General features: G+C 36.8%; 3 protein-coding genes across 5 annotated transcripts; 2 read left to right on the forward strand and 1 right to left on the reverse strand.

The window, feature by feature from the left end:
• Window positions 1-938: 938 nt before the first annotated feature.
• Window positions 939-5052, reverse strand: LOC123306464 (protein Cep89 homolog). The gene is made up of 6 exons (XM_044888483.1): window positions 4243-5052; window positions 2176-2672; window positions 1758-1938; window positions 1528-1695; window positions 1244-1475; window positions 939-1189 (listed from the first exon to the last, which is right to left on the reverse strand). Exons 1-6 carry the CDS (start codon window positions 4857-4859, stop codon window positions 965-967), a joined length of 1920 nt encoding a protein of 639 aa, XP_044744418.1. The 5' UTR covers window positions 4860-5052; the 3' UTR covers window positions 939-964.
• A 1426-nt stretch (window positions 5053-6478) lies between these two features.
• On the forward strand, window positions 6479-10150 carry LOC123306465 (venom serine protease-like). Of its 2 annotated transcripts, none has more exons than XM_044888485.1 (8): window positions 6479-6496; window positions 7490-7713; window positions 7768-7894; window positions 8127-8260; window positions 8563-8761; window positions 9029-9229; window positions 9618-9926; window positions 9983-10150. In XM_044888485.1, the coding sequence occupies exons 2-8, from the start codon at window positions 7510-7512 to the stop codon at window positions 10003-10005; spliced, it is 1197 nt and encodes a 398-aa protein (XP_044744420.1). In that variant the 5' UTR covers window positions 6479-6496; window positions 7490-7509; the 3' UTR covers window positions 10006-10150. The 2 variants fall into 2 exon arrangements, with proteins under 2 accessions (XP_044744420.1, XP_044744419.1); XM_044888484.1 differs by lacking the exon at window positions 6479-6496 and adding an exon at window positions 6510-6644.
• A 3513-nt stretch (window positions 10151-13663) lies between these two features.
• LOC123306463 (sodium-dependent neutral amino acid transporter B(0)AT3) lies at window positions 13664-23677 on the forward strand. 2 transcript variants are annotated; one of them, XM_044888482.1, is made up of 11 exons: window positions 13666-14200; window positions 16062-16294; window positions 17239-17460; window positions 17517-17627; window positions 17681-17922; window positions 18000-18153; window positions 18214-18415; window positions 19076-19398; window positions 19462-19662; window positions 19782-19875; window positions 21243-21382. In XM_044888482.1, exons 1-10 carry the CDS (start codon window positions 13927-13929, stop codon window positions 19872-19874), a joined length of 2055 nt encoding a protein of 684 aa, XP_044744417.1. In that variant the 5' UTR covers window positions 13666-13926; the 3' UTR covers window position 19875; window positions 21243-21382. The 2 variants fall into 2 exon arrangements, with proteins under 2 accessions (XP_044744416.1, XP_044744417.1); XM_044888481.1 differs by lacking the exon at window positions 19782-19875 and having other exon boundaries at window positions 13664-14200; window positions 21243-23677.
• Window positions 23678-25089: the final 1412 nt, after the last annotated feature.

The raw sequence follows: 25089 nt of genomic DNA on the forward strand, positions 1-25089 counted from the left end.
CGTCGACGACCAGCTAGGCAGCTTTCAAATTGTTACTTACGTAACGACAAGGTTGTTCTATATTTACATAAATTATTCCGTGCTATCTATTCGAATTGGCTTGCAATTAAGTGTGGAGTTTCAATTTTTTAAACGTAGAAAATGGTCAATGATGAGCGAATAACGATTCGTGGGAATGGAAAAAGAGAATTTTTTCAAAACCGATGAAAATTTTCAAGCGAAATCGTACAAAATTTCAGAATAAAAAATAAAGAAAAACTGTACCCATTCTGTCTAATTTGTCTAATAATACACGATTGCCTAAAATGGTTCGAAAATGAATCTACTACAAATTTGACAAATTATCTCCTCCCTGAGTAAAAAAACTTCTACTAATGAATGTTCCATACGTCAGAGCAAGACAGTTGACCATTTTAATGGGTTTTCCAAGGCAACAGCCTAAGCTACTGTTGAAATGTTATTCAAACATCGTAAACTTTATGGACTGACTAACACCTACTGTGATGCAATGGATCCTGTATGAACGTATCAATATCGACTCTTATGATTCAGAGATACCAGATTTTCGATGATTTCATTTTGAGACAATTCGACCTGAAGAGGTTAGAAACGATCAAGTTTGATATGACATCATTGGTGTAAGATATCTCAAAATCCAATAGAGACGAAATCCATTAAATCGCGTAAACCCTTATATGAAAGACCCACACTATTAATTTTGAAGGATCACACCTTAATCTTTCGCTAAATATAAATTGGTAGATAAGCCGAATAGATGCAAACTTTTAGTTTTCGCATCCACCATTTTCCTTCTTCAAATAACTGTAGGCAACCAACCATACCGCATGAAGTATTTACGGTAATGGATTCATTTCTCGAAGGGACAATTTACACTTCAATCTCAATCGAAATTTGTGTTTACATAAAAATAGACGGAATTCTTTCAAATTATTTGTATTTTCCATCATTCACTCTCTTGTATCTTATTCTTATAATGTACATAAGGCGATATTGGAAGATTATTCTGTGTCTTGAGCAAAATTGATTGGTCAGTCTGTCTCTTGATGATTTGCTCCAAACGATCTATCTCTTTTTCGTATTCCTCCTTCATCTGCTCGATGGTCTGTTCCTGTTCCTGAATCCTTCCTTCAACAGTATTCAACTCTTGCCAAGCACCTCGTTGAACTTCCTACAAAATGACAACATCCTACAACAATTCAGAACAACGAATGATAAAACTAACTTTTAGCTGCGTTTTCAAGCTGTCCATTTTGAAAGCCATATCAGCCCCAATCTTCGTGACCATCTTGTTTTCTTGCTGTCGGTGATTGAGGGCCTTGAGAAGGGTTTCCTGTTCTGTCACCAAATCCTTAGCGAAGCTCATAGCTTTGTGGAGTTGTTTCTTGCAGGCTGTTCTGGATACTTGACACTCATTCAAAGCTTGTTCCAGCTCCAGATATTTTGCCTCTCCCTTCCTGAAAAAAGCTTCTTAAATCAAATGAGAAAATACCCGAAATATCCCCTCACCTTATAAGTTTTTCCAGTTGCTTAATCTTATCCTCCTTGTCCTGTTTCTCCTTCTGCACGATAGAAATCTTGTCCTTGAGATCCCCAATCTCCTTCAAGTGCTGCTCAAGCTCAACCTTGAGCTTCTCCTTTTCCTTCTCGTACTGCGTTTTGAGCTCCTCGTACCACCTGAAACATTTTTCATCGAAACGACCTATTATCGTTGCAAAAATCACTATTGTTAGTCTTACTTTTTGCACTCGTTAACGCTTGCCGTATGAACGGAAATCGGTATGTAATTTTTCTTCTCGTTCTTGAAATCCTCCTGGGTTTGGGCTAACGCCTTGTTTCTCTCGTTCAGAGTGGTCAGTTCGTTGCGACACTTGTAGTATTGCTCGTGAAGGACGTTGTAGTCCCTCTTCATCTGCTCAACTGCAACACAAAAAACGCTACAAATTAATATATGGTTTTCATGGGTATTTTCGGGACTCTTTCAGGGTGCTATTCCTGATTATGAACCTCGCAGAAATGGAGATATATCTGACAAGGAGATTGGCTTCGATCCATTGATTTTGAAGGATCAAAATCGGGACAAAACATAGAATAATGAATTTTTTTCCATGTCCCAATATAGTGGGTGTCCTGTGATCTATGTCATTGTTGCCTCACCTTTTGTTTCATAAACTTTAAGGATTTCGTCCACTTTATCCTGCTTCAAGGCGCACTTCTTGATCAAGGCGTCGTTCTGATCCTTACAACCCTCCAACTCCTTCCTCAATATAGTCAATTCCTCCCTCAACTTGCCGCTACATTGTCCGTCTTCGTTAAGTCTGTAATGGAGTTTTTCGTTCTCGGACAACACCTCTTTCAGTTTTCCCGAGAAAACGGAAAATTCCGCTTCGTATTCGTTTATGATCTCGTCTTTTTCGTTTATGGTTTCCTGGAACGCCTCCAGCATCGGACCGAGGGTGTGGGAATTCACCTTTCCCCAAGAAATAGGCAGGTGTGGATGAGAAGCGTGGCTGGATTCTTGGGGAAATTCTCTGGAAATGTCGCCTACGATCTGCTGCTCTGCGGTCAAGAAGTGGTTCGCACTTTTCTCTATCGTATCTTTGATGTTGTTGTTTCGGAGCTTCTCCTGGTATCTTTCGAGCTGAACATTTAATCTGTGGATAACTAGGAGTAATGAAAACTTCTTTGATGGTATGGGGTATCTCAGAACATATTAGATATGATACACTGCGTCGGGACTAGCATTTCATTGACTCATTCGAGATCGCAGATTACGATAAAGCAATTAGATTTTTTGTAAGATCAGTATTTTAGGAAATAAATCACTTTAAGCGGAAAATTTCGGGAAAATCGGTCTATTTTGAGGAACTATAGAACCCAGAAAAAGATAGTCAGACATATGCTGATTTTTTCAATGATGAATTGATCCTTTGCGAATAGAAAATCCTAATTTTCATTCACCTAGCGCGAACACTTTTGATTTTATGATTTTTTTCGCGAAGGTCCGAAATTTCCAATTTTCCATCTACCATAACTTGAAAAATAAGTTTTTAAAAAAATATCTGTTTGCATATTCGTTATCTACGCCTTCGAATTAGTCGACAGTATAAATTTGGTTTTGATCGGAGACCAAAAATTTTTTTCAAAAAATCGAAATTTTTCCATACATGCATGGAAAATTTGAAAAATTTTCGATCTTCCCAATTTCCACCAAAACTCGACTATTCACTAAATCGAGGGCGTAGATCACGAATATGCAAACAGAATTTTGCTTAAAGGACTGGTTTTCGAGTAATGGTCGATGGAAAATCGGAATTTTCGACCTTCGCGGAAAAAATCATAAAATCTAAACTGCTCGGTGTAGGTGAATAAAAATTGGATTTTTCTATTCACAAAGAACCAATATATCACCAGAAAAATCAGCATATGTCCAGTGCCTTTTTTCGGTCTGCCACAGATCCTCGAAGTTGACCAATTTTCTGAAAATTCTTCATTAAAAGTGATTTATTTTCCAAAATACTGATCTTAGGAAAGTTCTAACTGCATATTCGTAATCTTCGACCTCGAATTAATCAAAATAATTAGCCAACTCGATATAATTCGAAAAATAAAAAAAATTGAATTCAGAATAATTTCGTCTGCTACTTGTTTACCCGCGCTTCACCACCATCCGAACAAAAAATTATTCATTTAGCTATATCGACCCGGTTCATTTCACTGACTAATTCAAGGTCGTAGATCCCGAATATGCCGTTAGATTTTTTCTAGGATCAGTATTTTGGGAAAAATCACTATGCAGATTTTACTTTTCTGCGTCTTTTCTTTAATTATATGTGCAGGCATAAGGGCGGCAAAATCTTAAGCTGACGCGGGCGGCCAATACCCTGCACTGCGCTAAAATTTTGATAATTTCCATACACCATACATGTAATAATATAATATAAAAGAAAATTAAAAAAACGATTTTGTATATGCCGGATGTACTAAGTCTTCTAGTAGTATTCTTAAATCATTTGGCATTGTGTGAATGGAGATATAAATGAAACTTTGAGGAACGTTTTGGCAAATGTCCCTCAAAGTATCAGCGAGCTGTTGGAATGTCTGGTGTGGGTCAGATGAGCGGTGTAATTGCTCTGACATTGCAGACCAACGACATATCCAACCAATGCCGATCAATGCTGTGCATTTCTGTGCAATTCTAGAATCTATGACGACGATATTCACCTGAAAACGACCGTTTTGAGCATATCCAAATCTTCGCTGAGCTCCACTTTCGACTTCTTCAGAGAACTGTTCTCGCTGCTGAACTGCTCGAGGGCAATCTTAAATTCTTCGCAATTCTGGCAGACTTTGTACTGTTCCAACAGATCCCTCACCTCTTCGTATTCCCTGGACAACCCTTCCAAGCGAGATTTCAATATTTGATTCTCCTGATCGATCTCGAATTTTTCGTTCTGCAATCCGCTCACTTTCTCCCTCAATTTCGTTATTTTCTTCACCGACAGATCCTCCAGTTCGTTGAATTTGGCGATCACTTCTTCCTTCTCTCTGGTCAGCTGCAGATTGTCCTTCCACAGCTGCTTTTTCGATATTTTCGGGTAGTTGTCGTTTTCGTCCGACGCTTCTTGTGCGGGAAATTGAGAAGATCTCGCTTGCTTTTCCCTGGATCGGCATCTGTGTTTTCTTGTTGTTTTCTTCGCGACGTGTAGCTCATTCTCTTGTTGATTACGATGGATCGGCACCTCTGGGTCTTTCAGCCTGGATCTGGTAGCGTACATTATTTTATCTCCGACGAAACAGTTTGATATCAGTTCTTGCCATTTTTGGGCGATGTTTCGCATACGCGAGGATTGGTCGTTGAATTTGACACAGTTTTAAGGAATTTCAGTATTATTGAACTAACAATGTGACGGAAAAATCGATTATTTGGCACTTTGTGTTGCTGTCTTGTGACACGTTGCTTCCGAATGAAAACAAAGCGTTGAGCATTGTGTATATTGGTTGCCATGGTGAGTATCCTCGCTACCCACAACAAATTGATGTAGGGTGGGAAAGGGAACCTGCAGCTTTCGTGGGAATATTGAGATTGTTATGTATAGATGGAGGGACCTTTGAAAAAATTGTCCAACTTTGAAGACCTGCAGCAATCGGAAAATAAGCATTGAACATAAACTGATTTTTTTGGTGATAGATTGGTTCTTTTAGAAGAGAAAAAACCAACTTCCATTTATCTACCGCAAATAATTCAGGTTTTATGATTTTTTCCGCGAAGGTCCAAAATTTCTGATTTTCGATGGATCATAACTTTAGATCTAATCCTTTCAGCAAAATTCTGTTTGCATATTCGTGTTCTACGTCCTCGAATTAGTGTACCGTATGAATTTGGTTGTGATCGGAGACCAAAAATATTTTTCAAAAAATCGCAATTTTTCCATACATATGTATGGAAAAATTTGAAAAATTTTCGATCTCCCCGATTTCCACCAAAATTGGACAATTTACCAAATCGAGGGCGTGGATTACGAATATGCAAACAGAATTTTGCTGAAAGGATTAGTTTTCAAGTTATGATCCATTGAAAATCGGAAATTTTGGACCTTCGAGGAAAACATCATAAAATCTGAACTGTTCGCGGTAGATTAATGAAATTTGAAGTTTTCCATTGGCAAAGGATCAATATATCACTACAAGAATCAGTTTATGTCCAGTACTTATTTTCTGGCTGCTGTAGCTCTTCAAAGTTGACGAACTTTTTCAAAATTTTCCACTTAAAATGTTTTTTTTTCCCAAAGTACTGATCCTAGAAAAATTTCAATTACATATTCGTGATCTACGACCTCGAATTAGTAAGTTAAATGACCCAGGTCGATATAGCTAAAAAAAAAAAAATTCGGAATAATTTCGTTCATTAAGCGCGGGTAAAAACGATAGGCGAGCGACGTTCTTGTAAATACAAACTTTTTTATTTTTCGAACGATTCCAACCCGAATAATTTTTTTGACTAATTCGAGGTCGTAGATTACAAAATTAGTCTTATTTTTTCCCATTGCTCCATTAAATGTTATTTTTTTCTACCAAAGTATCTGTGAAATTTGAAAAATTGGATACTTTGGCTGAATACAATCCCCTAAAGATAGCACCTGAAAAGCAGTTCTTAATGTTTTTCATAAATATATATAATAATGGCCAAGAGGAAATTTTCAATACGAATTTTCCAAAACATAGGAAGGTACCTACCGCCAACCGATAACGAGGTTATTTTTCATATCATATTTTTCCAATGGCAATAATTATTTTCGTTTTATCAGTTAGGAAGATTGACGTTCCAAATGTAAAAGCATCAAAAGGACTAAACGCCAATTTCAATGTCGTTAAAAAAAATAAATTCCACGAAATACTTCTCTTTCCAGTGTCCTTATTGTTTGTCATTTTCCACAGTTTAGAGAATGAAAGGGATTGTTTAAACTAGATAAAAAATGTACGTAGAAAGATAAAGCACGAACTACAAAGTTCATTATATTTTTCGTAATGAACATTTTTTTAATCATTGTGAAGTCATGAATCGTAGAGTTGAGTTTACCTAGTGCATTTTCGAGTGATCTGAATACCTACTGACACCGAGATGTGTAAGAATGTGTGAACATCAGTATATCTGTTACATAGTCCTGTCGGAGTCTTACATTAGGATATTAGGAATTGAAAAAATCAAACGGATTTCATTGAAGATGTAATATAAACAAATGCTGTTGATATTTTCTGACGTTTACTATGAGCTCACAATTCAACTTTTAATTTCTCCATATTCTGCTTCAACTAAAATCGAAAAACCATTGCACAATAGACTCCAATATAATGGACTGAATATATTATTGTTCTTCAAATATCCTTCACAGTAGTCACGAATAGATAAAATCGAAATCGTGCCTTTTATTGAAATCCTGTGTAATTAGAAAAATAACTTGCCTTCAAGAATATAACGATGACAGGGTATAATCATTTATTCTGTCTTCCTGACAAGGGTAGAAAAAGTCTTCGAGGGGTAATGAAGACAAACATTTTTTTAATACTTCTTGCCAATATTTCGTCAGCATGGGGACATTGTTCTTTTATCTTTTTTGCAAAGTTGTTACCATACTATACCTAATTGTCAACATATCGAACAAATATTGACATAAGAGAGATAAAAGAAATCAGGGAGATTTTCATCAAAATAAATACTAGCTCTCAAACAATATAAAGGATGTTTCAGAGAAATCCCACAAACATATCACTCTCCTCAATCCTCAACTTAAGTTATTCATTTATAAGGACTTGAATTTAATCAAGATATGAAAATCATTTACAAACGATGAATTTGAGTGAATTTTCCTCGAGATAAAAATATCGAGTCAATGTACCATATAGTTTCTCCCTCATGAATCATGAATGTCCACTCCCTTCAGATATCTGAAATATTTTCTTTTCTCTTCAGTGGGACCCAATTTGTTGGCCATGTCATTGATGCTCTTGAACGTTCTGACTTCAGTTTCTGGACAATGCCGATATTCACATGATATAATGTTAGGGAGTCAATACTACATTTTCAACGAGGAATACCCAGAAAACTACAGAAAAGGTACGAATTGTAGATGGAGTGCTAGAAGCGAACCAGGCACGCAAATAGTACTGACCTGCGAAGAAATCAACATACCTCAGGTAATGTTAGTAAAAAATAAAAAATCTTCCTCAGTATTTTTATTCATTTTACAGTCCAACGAGTGCCAATACGACAAACTGTCTGTTTCACTATCTGGAAATGCCAATTTTGCTGATGCCCATAACTATTGTGGAGAAGGTACTTTGAGCTTGCTGTCGAATGATAACTCGATGGAAATAGGTAGGTTCAAGAACAGAATTGTTTGGATATCTATACTCTAAATTCTAGCGGAATATTGATCGCTTCACAACTAAAAATTCTATTTTTTTGGAACAGTATATGAATAGTTGCGAAAAAATTTAAGGGGTCAAAGAATAGTTGTTCACACACCCTGTATATTTAAATGAATTAGTTGTTTGAGAGAATTATTCAAAGACTGGAAGCTTTTAATCAAAACTTCCTGTCATTTCAGGTCTTTTCTCGTCCTACTGGAGTCCGTTCAGAGAAACTGGAAGATTCATATGTAGTCTCACTTCAATTCGCAGCAATGTACCAACTACCACAACTAGAAGACCAGTGACTTGCGATTGTGGATGGAAGCAAGGTGTAAGCATACATTCTCACAAAAAAACTTGAGCCATTTCGGACGCCTGTCAGATGTGCATCTACGAAATAATTTAGAAAGATGCACATTTACACTTAGAAGTGGTTTATGAGTACCAGTGCAACGAGAGAGCAAGAGTTCTTGTTGCATACTATCTGTGGCGATCTATCGCCACAGCAGCACAGATTACTCTGTACCTAATCTTCTTCGAAAAATGAGAAAAGCGCTGTGATTTTGAGTGGTTGCAGTTTTAGAATAATCGAGCTATCTGTTGAATGAATTCTGATAAGCGTATCCTTTCTAGATGAGAATTGTTGGAGGGCAGGAAACAGGTGTGAACGAGTATCCTTTCATGTCTGCACTGGTAGATTCAGAACTGGGTTCCCTCTACTGTGGTGCAGCTATAATTTCTCAACGTTACGCTGTCACTGCAGCCCACTGCCTGACGAGTAAACTGCCCAAAAATATCGGTTTGCTCGTTGGAGATCATAACATTTCAACAGGTTCGTGAAGAAATACTCAAATATTTCCTAAAGCAAGAAAAACAATTTAAAAACGCTGTTGCCAGCTTGTTATTACCTTCATCTTATTCTTTTTACATTTGGTACCCAGTAAAGTCGTTAATCTATACGTCGAGATGTCAATACCTTGCTAAAATGAAGTGACTATAATGAATTTATAAATGTGCCATTACTATCAAAGAAATTTTGTGTACCACAACCTTTCTGATGTCTTTGTAGACACCCAGTATATTATCCAATCATTTTCAGGTGCCGACACACCTTACGCACAGATCTATCTAACGGAAAGATTCATAATCCACCCTGAATTCAACCCGCAAACTCAAAACAATGACATAGCAATGGTGAAGACCAGAATGAACATAGCGTTCAGCCTTTACGTAGGACCAGTTTGTCTACCCTTCAGGTACACCACTAACGATTTCAGGGGTTTGCCGGTGACAGCCCTAGGTGAGTGAATATTTCAAAAGCTGTTGTGGAATTGGCAGCGAATGCGACGTCTGCTATTGCCATGTCATCAATAAATTGACAGATTGGGGTTTCGGTTAATAAATAACATTCGAAGGAGATTGTTCAGATCTGAAGGGAAGAAAGGATCTCAATTGGATTAGATCCAGTAGTGGGAGAGGCAATACAGAACGAGTAATAACAGAAAATTCTTATTTGAAATTATTTATTCTTTCTTTTCTTAAAAGCTCAAGTAATTCCATAAGCACTAAGTAATTCGCTGGGTAGAAACTTTGAAGCAGGATTACAGGGATGTAATTCAGCCTTTGAGAAGGCCAGAAGACTGGCCAGAACTGCTGTAGTTGTATAATTTATTGACGACTGTTCACAGGTTGGGGTTCGGAAGAATTTTCTGGACCGAGATCCGAAGTCTTGCAGGAAGTAACCCTGAATGTTATCAGCAATCAACAATGCTCTTACACGGAGAAAAACATCACAGACAAACAGTTGTGCACGTACGCCTCAAACAAAGACTCGTGTCAGAGCGACTCAGGAGGACCCTTGGTGTACCTGGAGAGTAGCATCAGGAGGCTGCAACTGGTTGGTGTGATATCTTTTGGTCTCGGATGTGCCACTCTGAGACCATCGGTGAATGTCAGAGTAACTTCTTTTCTTTCTTGGATAGTGAGCCAGACTTCTGGTGAGTTATACACTTTATTCCGTTTAACTCACATTTTTAACACCTTTTTCTTTCAGATACCAATTATTGCATACGATAGCTGAGGAATTTATGAGTGGAATGAATTTTTATTCCATACGGAATATCCAAATAGCATTGTACTTTTGAGAGTATCATGAAAATATGCACAATTTTATTTATTTTTTATTTTTATGGAGAATTGTTGTTGATAAATGATTTTTCGCGAACATGGTATTTCAATGAAAATGCAGCCTTTCTACAGTTCCCAAATAACACGTCCCCCATTCCTTAATCAACTTTTCTTCAGCTGAAGAAGTGAAACTATCACTATGGACGTCTTGTCCATTTGTTATAGACTCTAGAGATGAGAACGATTTCAACCGAAGTTTCCATATCAGAAATAAAAACCAGATAGCGTTTTCCTACAACGCAAATAAAAGACCATATTGATTTCCCCGTAGCAACCCCAACAACTCCTCTGCATATCTCTTGAAGCATCCAATTGGACCAAGGTCTCCATGTATACCAGGTATCGATCAACACCGTCACCCACTGACGCAAATATGCCCGATGAGCAGCGGCACGAATTTACATCTCTAATTGTCCAACCGTTTTCATTGTCAACTACCCCCCTCTGCAACCCCCTCTTTTCTATTATTAGTGGTGCGCGAATTCGCGAGAGTGGTACACCCTCCTTATCGATCGCAGGAGGCGTACTATGACGTCGTAGTGACGGTAAAAGACGCCCTTTCATGCATCCTTTATTCGATTTCTGTCAGAGGCATGGGAAGTTGTACAGTATGTCCTATCTTCGAGGGTATATTTAAAAATTCTTGGCCCATTATAGAATCAAACAAAATTTCAAGTTCAAAATATTTCATTACTCAACATATTCTACTCTTAATTGGATACATTTATTACAGCAAACCTGCAGCGTCTCTAGACCTTTCAAAAAATATGTTTTTTCTTGCTCTGCAAACCAGATCTCCACAGCTTTTAATACCTAACCGTTGGAAGAAAATTTACGACCTTTTAAACTTTCTTTCAGTTGAGGAAAGAGATGATAGTAGGATGGAGCCAAATCTGGTGAATAAGGGGGCTGTTCTAGTAATTCAAACCGTAAAACATGAATTCTTTGCATGGCAACATGAGATTTGTGTGCAGGGGCGTTGTCTTGCAAAAACAAAATACCTTTGGATAGCTTTGCGCGTCTTTTCTCTTTAATTTTTTCCCGTAGAGTGGTCAGTAATGTCGGATAGTAATCTCCAGTTATTGTTTTACCCTTATGCAATAAATCAATCATGATTACTCCAGGGCAATCCCAAAAAACTGAAGCAAGAACTTTTCCAGCAGATTTTTGGACACGAAACTTCTCAGGTCTTGGAGAACCAGAGTGTCGCCATTCCATCGATTGTTGCTTTGTTTCTGGATCGTGGAAATGTACCCAAGTCTCATCCATAGTAACAATTCGGTTTAAGAAGTCTACATCGTTTTCTAATCGAGCACAGATCGAACGCGATGCTTCTACCCTTGCACGCTTTTGGTCAACAATCAAACATTTGGGGATCCTATTTGCAGCAATTTTTCTCATATTCAAATTGACGTGAACTATATGATGATCGCGTTCATATAAAATATTCAGTGCTTCAGATATCCGTTTTAACCCAATTCATGATAAAATCATGACATGAACTGCATCGATATTTTCAGAGACTGACACAGACTCTGGCCTTCTCGATCGGTCATCATCTTCAATGGAAAATTTACCTCTTTTCAAGCATACAGTCCAATTTTTCACGGTCGCATACGAAGGACATTGACCACCAAGGGTATTGAGCATATCTTCGTAAATCTGCTTACCTCTTAACCCTTTTAAATACAGGTACTGGATGATGGCTCGATATTCCGTAACTCTGGTTTACTTTTTGACCTCAAACGTCACACTGACACTTCTAATGACTTATTGTTCATTGCTATGGTAACGCTATATTTTTTATGCATGGAACTGGTCTAGGCTAACTAGTACCTAAAGAACTACAGTTACAAATATAAAGGGGATCAAAAAGTAGTTATGAAATAAGTTTCACCCTAGTTTCTCTTATTGATTTTGAGTTTTTTTCACGTAAGGAACTTCCTTTCTGTGTGCTATGTAAATATGTCTTTGCAAATTCGTTTATAAATGACTTTACTCAGATACGAATTCTGAGTAGTTCGAAGTATGAAAAAAACTCGATGTATATGAACTTGGAAGTTACCAAATAGTCCCCTAACTATAAGAAATCGCTGAAAAAAGAATTTATTTTTTCGTTCTTCATCAGAAATGAAGAAAATAATCCCAAACACCCTTTATGTGACCCCTCCACAAGAGCCAGTGGAAATTTCCACGAGAAGAACCTCGACCTGCCTGTTCCCAATTAAACGGTCGTACCCGGATATACGCAAACTCCTATCCGATGTCTGGGTCCGGGATAACACGACGATGACTCCCGGAATCTCCCGACAGGACCTCCCAATCAATATCCTAACGGAAGTACAGAACGCGAGGCGCTGAATTTGGACGACAACCGAGGGTAGAGGAGGTAAGTTTTGAGTCGGCCGAAGAGTGGGGGTAGATTGGGAAAAACTTCTTGATGTCTTAAATCAACATTATTAGGAATATCAATGTATACACATCGAGAGGGTAGTAGTTTTCTTGACCCTACTAAATGAAGGAAAACTTGGGAGGTTTATTTGAGTTAAGAACGAGCTGGATGAAAATGTAATGAACTAGAAGATAAGATGAGGATAAAAAGAGCTTTAATCTGTCGTGTTACGTAGGGTTACTTCGATATTAAAAACAAGATGGTTATGGGGGAGTATACAAAAAAATTATGAGAGTTATTTTCATTGTTCAAGATGAAGAAAATCTACCATTTTTTTTCCATTTATTTTCATTGTTTTCTATGTCTAAGATCAGCAGATATCCACATTACATTATTCTCATTTTTGTGGAACACAGCATTCTTTCAATGGTCTGATATTTATTACTTTTGTTTCCATCCATACAGAGTGAATTCTTATTGACTTGTACATAATTCAACAGAAGATTTCTGAGGTCAGAAGAAACATATTTCCTCTTATCATTTCTTTCAATACCGCTCTTTTGAGAAGATACAAGCTAAGGAAAATCCACGATATGTATTCTTTTCAGTTCTATCTCACACATCATCGAATGGAATTTGAAAAATTGTGTATACAAATAAACAAAAGATCCACAGATATGTAATGTCCTAGAGTAAGCTTGTTCTGAAAGGAATTTTGTATTTTCAAGGATGGCATGGCTCATTATGAATACTTGAGATGGCTATATCCTTTTGTCTAGGCTGAATCGGAATCATTGATCAGAGAAAAAAGTGCTACTTTTGACCTCAAGAATCTAAAGTTAGAATATATGTACGAGTCAAAATAAAATTTGACTGTCTGTAATTTTCAAAAATCTGACTATTTTGGGTTATTTGCATGTTATTTGAAAACTTTTTTTTGAATTTTGTGTGCTGCTGAGTGAGTGAAGGCAGGGTCTACCTCTGCAAGCTGTCCATCAAAAATCATAACCAATGTTTCATGTTGCACAACAGTATAATCCTTACCACCTACGTGTCTTGATAGCTGCACTCCATTTACGAACGAGCCTTATCAAAACTACCTTCCCCCCAGTCTCCCAAAGCCGCCACCCCGTAGACATGCCCAGCCAAACCGCAGGGAGGTTATTCTAACCTTCCAGTTGATTGCGAACCACGTTCTGATTCAAATGGGTCAATCTTAACCTAAAAACCGTAACTAGAGGAGCACATGCGACTTATTGATTTCGCCGATTGAGTCCCAACATTACCAATCGCATTCGCCGGTAACACTCGGTGTGGAGATGGGGTAAGAGCCCCTCCATCGCCTTCAGAACGCAGTGAACATACGCTTGTTGAGACTCTACAATTTTCGAAATTTTTAAGAACTGATACTGTCCGTTATGACTACTAACAAATCGCCGGAAATGACCAAGAACGGTCACGAGTTGGCACCGCTGAACTCTAAGGGTGGTCGCGAAGGAAAAGGTGTTACCATAGTGCTCCAAGGGCCTAGAGGCTCCATCATATCTAGAGGAAGCGGGGCAGCAGCGGATCAAGATCCTGACAGGGCTGCATGGTCGGGAAAAATGCAATTCTTCTTGTCAATTATTGGATACTCTGTGGGCCTGGGGAATATTTGGAGGTTCCCCTATTTGTGCCAGCAGAACGGTGGAGGTAAGTGTATTCTCATTGAATAAACCTCATTAAACCATGGCAGTAGCCTTAATTTTGTTTTTTTCAGTCATTAATCTCATCCTCTTTCAGTTTTTTCTCATTTTTTAATGAAATTCATTCAGTATCTTCGATGCGCAGTATGCTATATATGGAGCTGTGAACATAATATTCATTTCAGGTCATATTGTGTTGCTTTTTTCTGAAAATGATGCTTTGCAATTGGGGATGACTATTGTAAACAATAACAATGAAAGATAATAAAGAATATTACTATTAGAAGGGCTATACAAGGTAAAAATAAGGTCTCCTTCAAACAGAGGAGAGAAGAAAATAATGAAAAAATTAATTCGACATATATAACTACACACGGTGTAAGTGATTAAGGGTGACGAACTTCAGAGGGTTGCTCTGCATGAGAAAACAATGACAGTCTGTCTACAAATGCTTCGTTTTCTGAGATATGGGGTGTGGAAATTTTTACCGACTGTTCATTTATTGCTCTGAAACCAATAGAACTCTCCTGTTTTTTCTCTCTCTGAAATACCGTTTTTATACAAAAAAAATTAAACACCTCAACGTATATTTTTCATTTCTTTCAAAAACAATGAATTATAATGGTTATTCTGCAGAAACAGCATGTAGTGAACAGAGGGTTTCATGAAGAGCTCATCCAAAACATTCAATTTTATTGTATTAAGGTTTGTTCAAGCTCTTTTCAAAAGATATATTGACCATTTCGTCGCAAAAAAATATGCTCTGTGCAGATTCCAATAGAAGGATTGATCTATTATGTTAATTCTCCACATTTCTATATCCATACTACTACAATTAAGACATTCTAATCTAATGATAATAGTAGGTATTTTATGACTCTAGATCTTATAGAATAGGGAGTCCCCAACAAAAGATAATTCCCCAACCTCCACACACGAGAGCACTACAGGCCGTCTGCCTGTAACAATCGATCATCTGCCGGAAGAAGTAGGTCAAAGAAATAATGGGGACATAACAGGAGATGAAAGAGCGATATTCTACTCTAAAATCCAAACTGAATTATTGACGACCCTGATCATAACGGAGCAAAGTGGTGCTATCTCTAGTGTTCTCCATTTTGCCTTTGTTGCTCTCTTCCTGAATTGGACATCTTACAGCTTTGACGTGAATTCAACTTGTGGTCTCATACAAGCTGGAGGATCTGACCTTGGAACGGACACGTGTAGAAAAGATTTATGGATGCAATTTTCACCAGCACAGGATCAAGGTGGCCTTTAACGAGTTGGAAGAGCTTGGTTGTGAAATGAGCAGTTTATGTTCTTTGGAGGAGAGAATGAAGCAATAATGCTCTTAAATTCTTAATATTGTAGAGTTATGAAGAGCGCAACTTCAGTTTTGGAGCGTTTGAAAGCTCAATTCAATCTTTTCATGATCTATATAATAATCGTAAGCTTCATAGAATCTCACAAGCATCACACAACAATCCTTTGAATGAAAACCTTGGGATGATGAATGGAAGCAAAAATTAAAGCCAGTTTTTTCATAGTAAACAATTTTGGATATCACACTTGGATATGGGAAGCAGGAGATTCCATCAAAAGTATTGTGAGAAGAGAGACATGCTCTAATCAGTCTGAATACTCTTCTTATATTTAGAGTTCGATACCAAAACATTCTTTGCGACAATTTCGAGTAGAGCTGTACGTTCGTGTACCAAACAGTAGTTCATTTGGTGTAGTTGTTGCTCTGGTAGATAAAAAAACTGATGAATATATAGCCTTCCCCAATCAAATCTTTTATTTCTTCATCAATTTTGACTATGAAGAACTGTTCTGAGGCTAGAATTTTCAAAACACTTTTTTTCCAGGTGCCTTTTTGATTCCGTTCGCTATAATGTTGATCTTCGAGGGTATACCTCTCTTCCTAATCGAACTTGGAATAGGACAGAAGATGAGGCTGGGTTCTCTGGGAGTCTGGAATACCATACATCCTTGGTTGGGTGGTATTGGAATATCGTCATGTTTGGTGACCTTCTTCGTGGCCCTTTATTATAACGTCATCATCACCTGGTGTTTTTACTATTTTTTCAACAGTTTTCAAGTGAGTATTGAGTGATATTGCCGAATAAATTTCGAGATTTTGATGCAAGACGCTTTTCAAGACGCTGCTGATACGAAAAATGTTTTGAAGAGGTGTAACAATAAAGCCCGTTCGGTCTTTATCTTCATCTTACAATGAAATTGTAGTAGGTATCACCATCGTAGAGAAAATTGAATTTTGGTTCTCTACATTTTCATATCGAGGTAAAAAATTCCTTCAGGAACGGTACTGTCGGAAGCAATTAAAGATATATTCATCCCTGTCTCAATTCAAATCAGTTCAATATCGAGTTCAGTCAGATATGAGAATACGACGAATGAAACTACGTCAATTTCTCGAGAATAAATTTGTTTTCCATAGATCAATAACATCTTTTCCCAAACCTTCAGATTGCTCTGGACAGGGAAAGAATTCAGGTCGGACGAAAGTGCATTTTAACGTCGCAAATGCGGCCAAAACTCAGCATGACAAGAATTCGCTTTGGCCCGAAGTAGCAGAGAAATTTATACACGAATAGGCACTTGAAATTCCCAGCGGTCTATGATTAAAATCCGATGAATGAAAATCGATAAATACTCGGAAGACTTCAACCTGAAAGGCAGAGTTAGAGTTGGCAGCTCAAGAGATTTCATCCGCATAAATCTGCATCTTCAGGAAGGATGATTCGCTTGCGGCCAAGCCAAAATCAGATGCCATTCTCTTTGTGAAGGTCTTTACTGAAAACTCAAGTATTGCCACCTACGCTCTTCCACAACTGTTGTCTTTCTCTTCGCCATTGGTGTAAAGAGATTGATAATTTATGAGAACATTATGGTATTCAGGTTATTGTCCTATGAAGTTACCACAACACAAGACTATTAATCCTTCGTCTTCGTAGTTTGATTTCAATGTAATCGTAATCATTATTCCATCTAGAAAGTGCTAATTATTTCTGCATTTTCCAGTATCCACTTCCCTGGCAAAACTGTCCAATAGAAAATGGCACAATTGTCGAGGAATGTGACCTATCTTCAGCCACGGCATATTTCTGGTACAGAACTACCCTAGACTCCTCATCCTCTATAGAATCTGGAGGTTACCCCAGATGGTGGATTGTTTTGTGCCTTTTACTGTCCTGGATCGTAGTGTTCTTCATCGTCATGAAGGGAATACAGAGCTCTGGAAAGGTGAATTGTCCAACAACAAAATCCAGAAGGAATTTTCAAGATTTGAATCATTTCAGGTCGTTTACTTCACTTCGATGTTCCCCTACATCGTTTTAACGATTTTCTTCATCAGGGGAATAACCCTGGAAGGTGCTAGTGCTGGATTAGCCCATATGTATACACCTAAGGTACTTCTTGAACGTTTTCCTTATAGTACCAAGCTACAATTGGTTTTTTTCAGGTCGAGAAATTATTGGATCCGAAAGTTTGGCTAGATGCAGCTACCCAAGTCTTCTATTCCTTCGGCTTAGCCTTCGGATCCTTGATAGCCTTCGGATCTTACAATACGCCGAAGAACAACTGTGTTCGCGATGTTATACTGGTGTCAATTTGCAATGCCATCACTGCTATCTACGCTAGCGTTGTGATATTTGCCATTCTTGGTTTCAAGGCTGTCAGTAATGTGAATAAATGTGTGTTAGAGTAAGTAACAGATGAAGGCTTCCATTTCTTTTGATGGTTTAGAGTTGGTATATCAAAGATTTCCTTTTGTTTTTCAGCAATAAGATGATTTTACATAAAGCTGGATATTTTCCAAATGTGACAGATTTGACGACAATAAACGATGACCTCTATAATTCTGTGATGTCTAGTATTCAAAATAAGACCGCATCTAAACTAAGAGAATGCTCCCTCGCCAAGGAATTGGATGCTGTAAGTGACCTTTTCTCGCTTCATCTGAACCAAGCTGACTCGAAATGTATATTGTTTTAGGCAGCAGAGGGAACCGGACTTGCTTTCATAGTTTTCACCCAAGCCATTGTTGAACTTCCTGGGGGTCCTTTTTGGGCAGTCATCTTCTTCATGATGCTTCTATCTTTGGGGATTGGCTCCCAGATTGGTATTCTTGAGGGGATGCTCTGTACTGTTTTCGATATAGAGATTTTCAAGAGGATAAGGAAAGAATACATCACAGGTGAATATGATCGTGGAACCATCACCATGACCGTTCTTAGCGGGCTGATTTTGTTATGGTAGATTGCGAATAGAAAATTTCCAATTTTTCATCGACCATAACTCGAAAAATAAATTTTTTTAAAAATATCTGTTTGTATATTCGTTGTCTACGCCCTCGAATTAGTCGACAGAATAAATTTGGTTCCGATCGGAGACCAAAAATTTTTTCCAAAAATTCGCAATTTTTCCATACATATGTATGGAAAAATTTGAAAAATTTTCGATCTCCCCGATTTCTACCAAAATTGGAGTATTTACTAAATCGAGGGCGTACACCACGAATATGCAAACAGATTTTTACTGAAAGGATTATTTTTCAAGTTATAGTCGATGGAAAATGAGAAATTTCGAACCTTCGCGGAAAAAATCATAAAATCTGAAATATTCTCGGTAGGTAAATGAAAGTTGAATTTTTCTATTAGCAAAGGATCAATCTATCACCAAAAAAATCAGCATATGTTCAGTGACTCTTTTCTGGCTGTTATGGCTCTTCAAATTCGACCAATTTTCTCGAAATTTTCCACTATATAAAGAGATATATTATAAGGGATACTTTATGTGAATAACATTGTGCTGTCTTCTTCTCTAAAAAATCTATCGATCACATTTCATTTTTCAGCCTGTGTTTGTGTGATCTGCTTCTTCGTGGGACTGATATTCACAACTGGTGCCGGAGAATATTGGCTGAAGTTGTTCGATTCTTTCGCTGGTACCATAGGACTCGTTGTGGTGGCACTCATGGAGATGATTGCGGTCATCTTCATTTACGGCCACGAGAAGTTCACCAAGGACATACAGGACATGACAGGCATCAAACCAGGGCCGTATTGGCAGTTCTGCTGGCGATTCCTGGCTCCAGCCATCATGGGAATCATCCTGATTTCTTCCGTCATCTCAATGGTGCGCGATCCTCCGAAATATGACGCATGGATCGCCGAAATGGTGAGTGTTATTCTTATTTTGAGGAAGTTGGGTGAGAATTCCAATTGACGAGGGTCATTCCAGGGTAACACCAGTAAGACGCCTTATCCTGGATGGGTACTGTGCATAGCTATATCTATGGTATTAGCTGGTGTCTTGCCTATACCTATAGTCTTCTTGCTCCGAAGATACCAGTGTTTGAAGATGGATATCAACATTCACGAAGGATCTATACGACGTATCGATACGACAGTTTCAACCAAAGAAATGATAACTGATGTCGATGTAAGTATAGCGTTGAAAAGTTTTACATAAAAATTTCCTAGTCCAAACAACTTTTCCATTTCGGTATGATGAATATAAGGCCAGAAAACCCATAATTCTCCATTGTAATTTTTGAACAGGAGCAAATGACAAGTCCAGAAGGTCCTGAAAATTGCTTAACAGCTTCCAATACTCGCAAAAATAAATTCACTATAGGTGATTTCGAAGTCTAATGTGAGTATTCCTGGTTGTTGAGGCTGATTTGCATGATTTATATGAATGTGGAAACAGTTATGGATAGATTAGTTCAAAGCATGAGTAATATTCTTTCTCGAGGTAGAAGTACTTACCAAGGAAAGGTGAAACCCCATATAGAGTATGCTTCTCTACGTGGTCAGTTATTTTTCAAGTTTATTTTCGAAGTGTTGAATCTGCTAGTTTTCTGTGATGTTCTTTTGACTGTGGATCTGTAGATATCTGTTTTGAATTTCATCAAAAAACATTGAACGAAAACAATCTGTTCAGTATTAACACTGATCAAGCTTGTACACTGGGTGATCAAAATGCTGTTATTCGATTAGGAACTCAACAGAATGCTAGCATCTGCAACGATAACAATATGGTTCTCTTGAAAGTATAAAATAATGAAATCAAAATACTAGTCATCTGAAGGATTGCATCATTTTTGAGGACATAATTTCAATTATATGATTTCAAGAATGAAATGAATGAATTGGTGGAAACTCTTCGCCAATTTTCCCTAGTTTATGTCAGTAGACAAAGGAATTTTTGTGAGTTACAATCCGAAAAAATATGGTCTTGTGGATGGTCCCACATAGGAAACAACCAAAACAGAGCATCGGATGTGTTGCTACCAAATTTAAAGGTTATGATGACCAGTGCCAATGAATTACGTGGCTATTTGATATGGTAACTGTGGAGGATATTTTTCAATGGTTTCAGCATGTTCCAGTGGTCGTAGAGTAGTTTTCGTATGTATAGAATATTGCATGATACAGATGCCGATATAGATGGAGTCATTTGCAATCTATACCATCAGTAGTGGAAGTAGTTTCTTCATTCCATTGATTGTTGTCGGGATGTTCGTCTGAAATTCATTCATTAATAATTGATTCAACCAAAGATCTTCCATGAAAAGCGACCAAAAATAAAGACTGAATGAACAAAGAGATTAGCATACAATGTTGGCTATTCATTCATGCAGATGACGTTTACCACGATTGAGAAAAGATTATTCCTGAGATATCACTTCATTTTCAATAATAATATCTGTATTCATTTCAATACTGGCAACAGCAACCTGTTATATATTGCTATATAGCAATATCTTTATGTTCAGATCCTCTGTAAGTGGTTGTGGCCATGCAGTTTCATATATAGGTGAATTATTGTTCATTAATCACACGTGATTAATAGATTCTGATCACTTCATGCATCAATCGTGGATAAACATTGATTTACAGTGTTCATCGAGATTGTTTGACCTGCCTCTTTGCTGTGAATCATGCCTGCTACTTGAATTGATGCTGGTTGATTCAAGACATGCAATCTAAACAAATTGATTCGAGATTTATTTCCAGTTCGACAATGACGAGGATCTGCACAACGAATTGGGACTGTATGATGACGATTCCGACTTCGAAGATTACTTTGGCCCCCAGTTGAACAACCCTCAAGTTGGTAGCTCTTATACGATAAGAATGAATGTCTGAGAGTTGTACAGGGTTGACAACCATGCCATTCTTGGGTGTTCACTCGAAAGTGCCACTGTGGTTGGTGATCTTACTCAGGGTGATCAACATCCCCTTGAACTCGACAGCCAATCATATTGTGACTGTACAACTGTCAGGATTTGTTATTTTGTTACTTAGGTCACTTGTTGCGAAACCGCTTCGTATTTTTTTATGTATATAGTGTAAATAGACCGATAATAATCTGGATTTGACCCAGAGCAGGATGATTCATATTTAGTATGGTGCCAAAGAATTGTAAATTGCCTGTATGAATGTAGATATGTACATTGAATTGGTTTTCATTGCCGTCTTAGTGGAAACAACTAACCATTTTCCCGAAACGGTTAAAACCACGCTAATTTTCCACCTTACAGCAATGAATTCGAAGTGATATTCGATATGAGGGTTAGACTTTTTATAAGAATATAATATTGATTTATGCGTTGTTTTTGCAACTTTGGCTCAATACTATTTGCATGTTATGATCATTGGAATTTTCAAAGTGAGAAGATAGTTTAGCTTTCGATGAGTTCTGAAAGTATCTGAATGAGGTGGTTAGTTGATTCATAATGCAGGGATTATCAGGAGTGACTGGATTTTTTTAATACATTTTAAGATGTTATCGGAAACTCCTATAAATCTTGAATTGAACAGTCAGAGAGGTTGTAAACTATTTTTTAGATTCCTCTGGAAGTTATTAACTGATATTTTCAATTTTTATTCAACGATTTTCTATTGAATCTAGATATATGTAGTAAAATTTATCATTACGTTATTGTTATATACCAGAGAAATTTCGAATATCATGTCTTGTTGAGTCCTGGAACTTATTGATTTGAACAAACATTAAAAAAACGTTTTCACAGTAATTATTGATTTTGTTGTCAACGTTGCAGGTAAACCGATTTCAAAATTTAAAAAAGAATAATGTTTATTTGAATATCGTTTCAGAATTTCACTCAAACCGTGTTGGTTGTATGTTTATCAGTTAAATTGTTTTTCTTGAAAATCATTCGATAAAGAAAATGTAATTATTTTTTAGATTCAATATTCAAAAGTGTAATTTACCGAAAACTTTATAATTGTGCCTAAAAATTTTCTACAAATTTACCACAGTATTAAAGGAATTTTAAATAGAGCCACCCCATATGTGTTTCTGGAATTTCGTATACCTATTACATTCTATCCATTGTACATAAATATGTGATATTAACCGTTTTCCAATAACTCAAGCTGTTCCTGAAAAAGATTGATAATTTTCAGATTAGAATGCGGCACTTTTCATATAAAGCACACAACAATATGTACCTGTTCTCAAGCAACTAAATTCTTGTTATTTATTCTATTTATTACGATGTTTCTTGAAAATTTTCGGTGATAAATCATGTCGAAATTACATTGTTTTTCTGCGAAATTGTATCGTTTAAATGGACATTTATTTGGATTTCAAATTGAATATTTGAGTTGAAAACACTGCAGCAATTCAAAATTGATAAAGATATGTAGTTCATCTTGATTTCGATTACGTTTATCTAGATATATTTTTATCAGATTTGATCGATTATAAATACTCGTATGTTAGATTTCCCTATACCGGGAAATTTGATGTTTTTTGGATTCCATTATCGTGAAGCAATAAAAGTAGATAAGGAAATATTGTGAGAATTGGACTCAATAAATTTTATACGGAAAACGTTATTAATAGAACCATGCATCTTAAATGGAAGAGTTTCAATTCAAATATTCATGAATAGCTCATTACGAATGATCCGAAATTTATCCAGCGTTTTGCATGATTCTATTCTTTGAATTCTATGGATGTTTGATGATGTATAATGTTGTAATATTCTGTAATTCATATAATGCAAATTTAGTTATCTTGAAATCTGAGCAAATTGAGTATGTTTTGCCCCCACCTCATTGGACTTCAAATGTTTTATGCTCAAAATTAAGCATGTTTTAATTTATTGTATTGTTCGATGTTAATTTTGTAAATTATTGATTCCTTGAAAGGGGAAATTTTAGATGTTTTTCAGGATATAAATTATAACGAGATGCTTAGTGAGTTTTATAGATTACTATTGATGTTGATTTTCGGAAAATTTAGGGAATTAGCAGCGTCATTTGAAATGTCCGACTGAAATTTACACTAGGTATACTCAAAAGTGAGTGCCATCTATATGTACTCGCCAAGTGAGTGAACTTAGATTAACATCAAGATATTTTTGATTTGCTTTGAAGATAAATTGTGATTATATATCAACAAGTATTAAAGATTAGAAAAGAAATGTGTAGTTTTCTTCATTATCACCTGATTTTTCTTGGAAATTCGAAAAGGAACCAGATGAGCGAATGGTGAAATTCTATGAATATATCTAGCATCGATTACTGCCAGAACTACAGGGTCTTTTTGAATGAATTTAAGATCATAGTGGCCGTTATTTTGTAATTTTATGATGTATACTTAGAAATCGTTTAGTAAGTAGCAGCAAAGAGTAATTGAAAGCCAACCGCGATGTTACAAACTTTTATAAAGGCCCTGTAAAATAATGTATGGCAATTTCAACACTCCATATTGAATCACACGTTTTCTCCAGTTATTTGTGAATATTATATGTTAGACCACAGGTATAAAATAGATTTTGTATGGTTCTTCATTGAAATATTCATTTCTATGAATTTCCATTTTGACTTAAAAAGCTCGGACCTCGAAAAAACATCATGGTGAATAAACGATGAAGCGATGAGCCTAAGAAAGCTTCATTTTATGAGCATTTTCCGTATAAACCACTCACTTAATTCTTTTGGTGAACACCAGGTGGTATATAGAGTCGACGAAAAGTATTTAGGTCAACATTCCTCTCTTCTGACATCAGTATTCTGCACGAAATCCTGGTGGGTCAATAATTTTAATAACTGTGAAAGCGTCTAGTTGGCGCCTAACGACCTTTTCCCAACAATAGGAGGGTAACGCACCCCCAGAATTCTTCTTCTTCCCAGCCATTCATTTATTATGATATTGGAGTTTTTTGTGCGCTGTTGCGAAGATAATGAACTTCGGACTTTTCATCAAATGTAATAAATTCAACTCTATTAAACATGGCGAGTGAATATTGAGGAATAAAAACTTTTCCGATTGAACTGAGAATAGATTGAAGGAACGACCTCATCAACCATGTTTTGGATCTTTTACTGCCTTATTTTTTCACCAAGATCGGTCGCATCGAAGACAATTTTAGTCTGTGCAAAAAATATTTATTACTGAACAATAAGAAGACTTGTTTTTTCCAGTGTTAATCAAAAATTCACTGCTAAAATGTTGAACTATGTAGTCGACAGAATAGTTACTTTTTGCAATTGAATATTTGCGTATTACACTAACTCAAAATATAGTAGGTACTTCTAACACTCAATATCTGAATAAGCTCTTACAACTCATCTAGGTACACAGTGTTGTGGTTGTTGTGCAGAATTGTCAACGATCTAGAAGCTTTGAAGAATATTAGGCAAAACATTCCTCAAACTTTCATTGACACAATGCCGAATAGAGTAAGAGCACTACAAAGAGATAAAAAAGTCCACATCTGATATGCAATCTTAATTTCAAGGCGTTTATAACAGAAGGAAACATTTTTGAGCCTCCAGATTCAACCAGGTAGAATATTCAATTTGTTCATTTCTCTACTATGTTTTC

The sequence above is a fragment of the Coccinella septempunctata genome, chromosome 2, assembly GCF_907165205.1.
Source record: "Coccinella septempunctata chromosome 2, icCocSept1.1, whole genome shotgun sequence".
NCBI lineage: Eukaryota > Metazoa > Arthropoda > Insecta > Coleoptera > Coccinellidae > Coccinella > Coccinella septempunctata.

Excerpts from the sequence above, each read along its gene's own strand:
- LOC123306463 (XM_044888481.1), top strand. The coding sequence starts at position 13,927 with ATGACTACTAACAAATCGCCGGAAATGACCAAGAACGGTCACGAGTTG. Across the intron at positions 18,416-19,075 it reads AAGGAAAGAATACATCACAG|CCTGTGTTTGTGTGATCTGC; the intron begins GTGAATATGATC and ends TTCATTTTTCAG. Across the intron at positions 19,663-21,242 it reads AAATGATAACTGATGTCGAT|TTCGACAATGACGAGGATCT; the intron begins GTAAGTATAGCG and ends ATTTATTTCCAG.
- LOC123306465 (XM_044888484.1), top strand. Across the intron at positions 7,714-7,767 it reads AAGAAATCAACATACCTCAG|TCCAACGAGTGCCAATACGA; the intron begins GTAATGTTAGTA and ends TTCATTTTACAG. Across the intron at positions 7,895-8,126 it reads TGATAACTCGATGGAAATAG|GTCTTTTCTCGTCCTACTGG; the intron begins GTAGGTTCAAGA and ends CTGTCATTTCAG.
- LOC123306464 (XM_044888483.1), bottom strand. The coding sequence starts at position 4,859 with ATGCGAAACATCGCCCAAAAATGGCAAGAACTGATATCAAACTGTTTC. Across the intron at positions 1,939-2,175 it reads TAAAGTTTATGAAACAAAAG|TTGAGCAGATGAAGAGGGAC; the intron begins GTGAGGCAACAA and ends TTTGTGTTGCAG. Across the intron at positions 1,696-1,757 it reads AGCGTTAACGAGTGCAAAAA|GTGGTACGAGGAGCTCAAAA; the intron begins GTAAGACTAACA and ends AAAATGTTTCAG.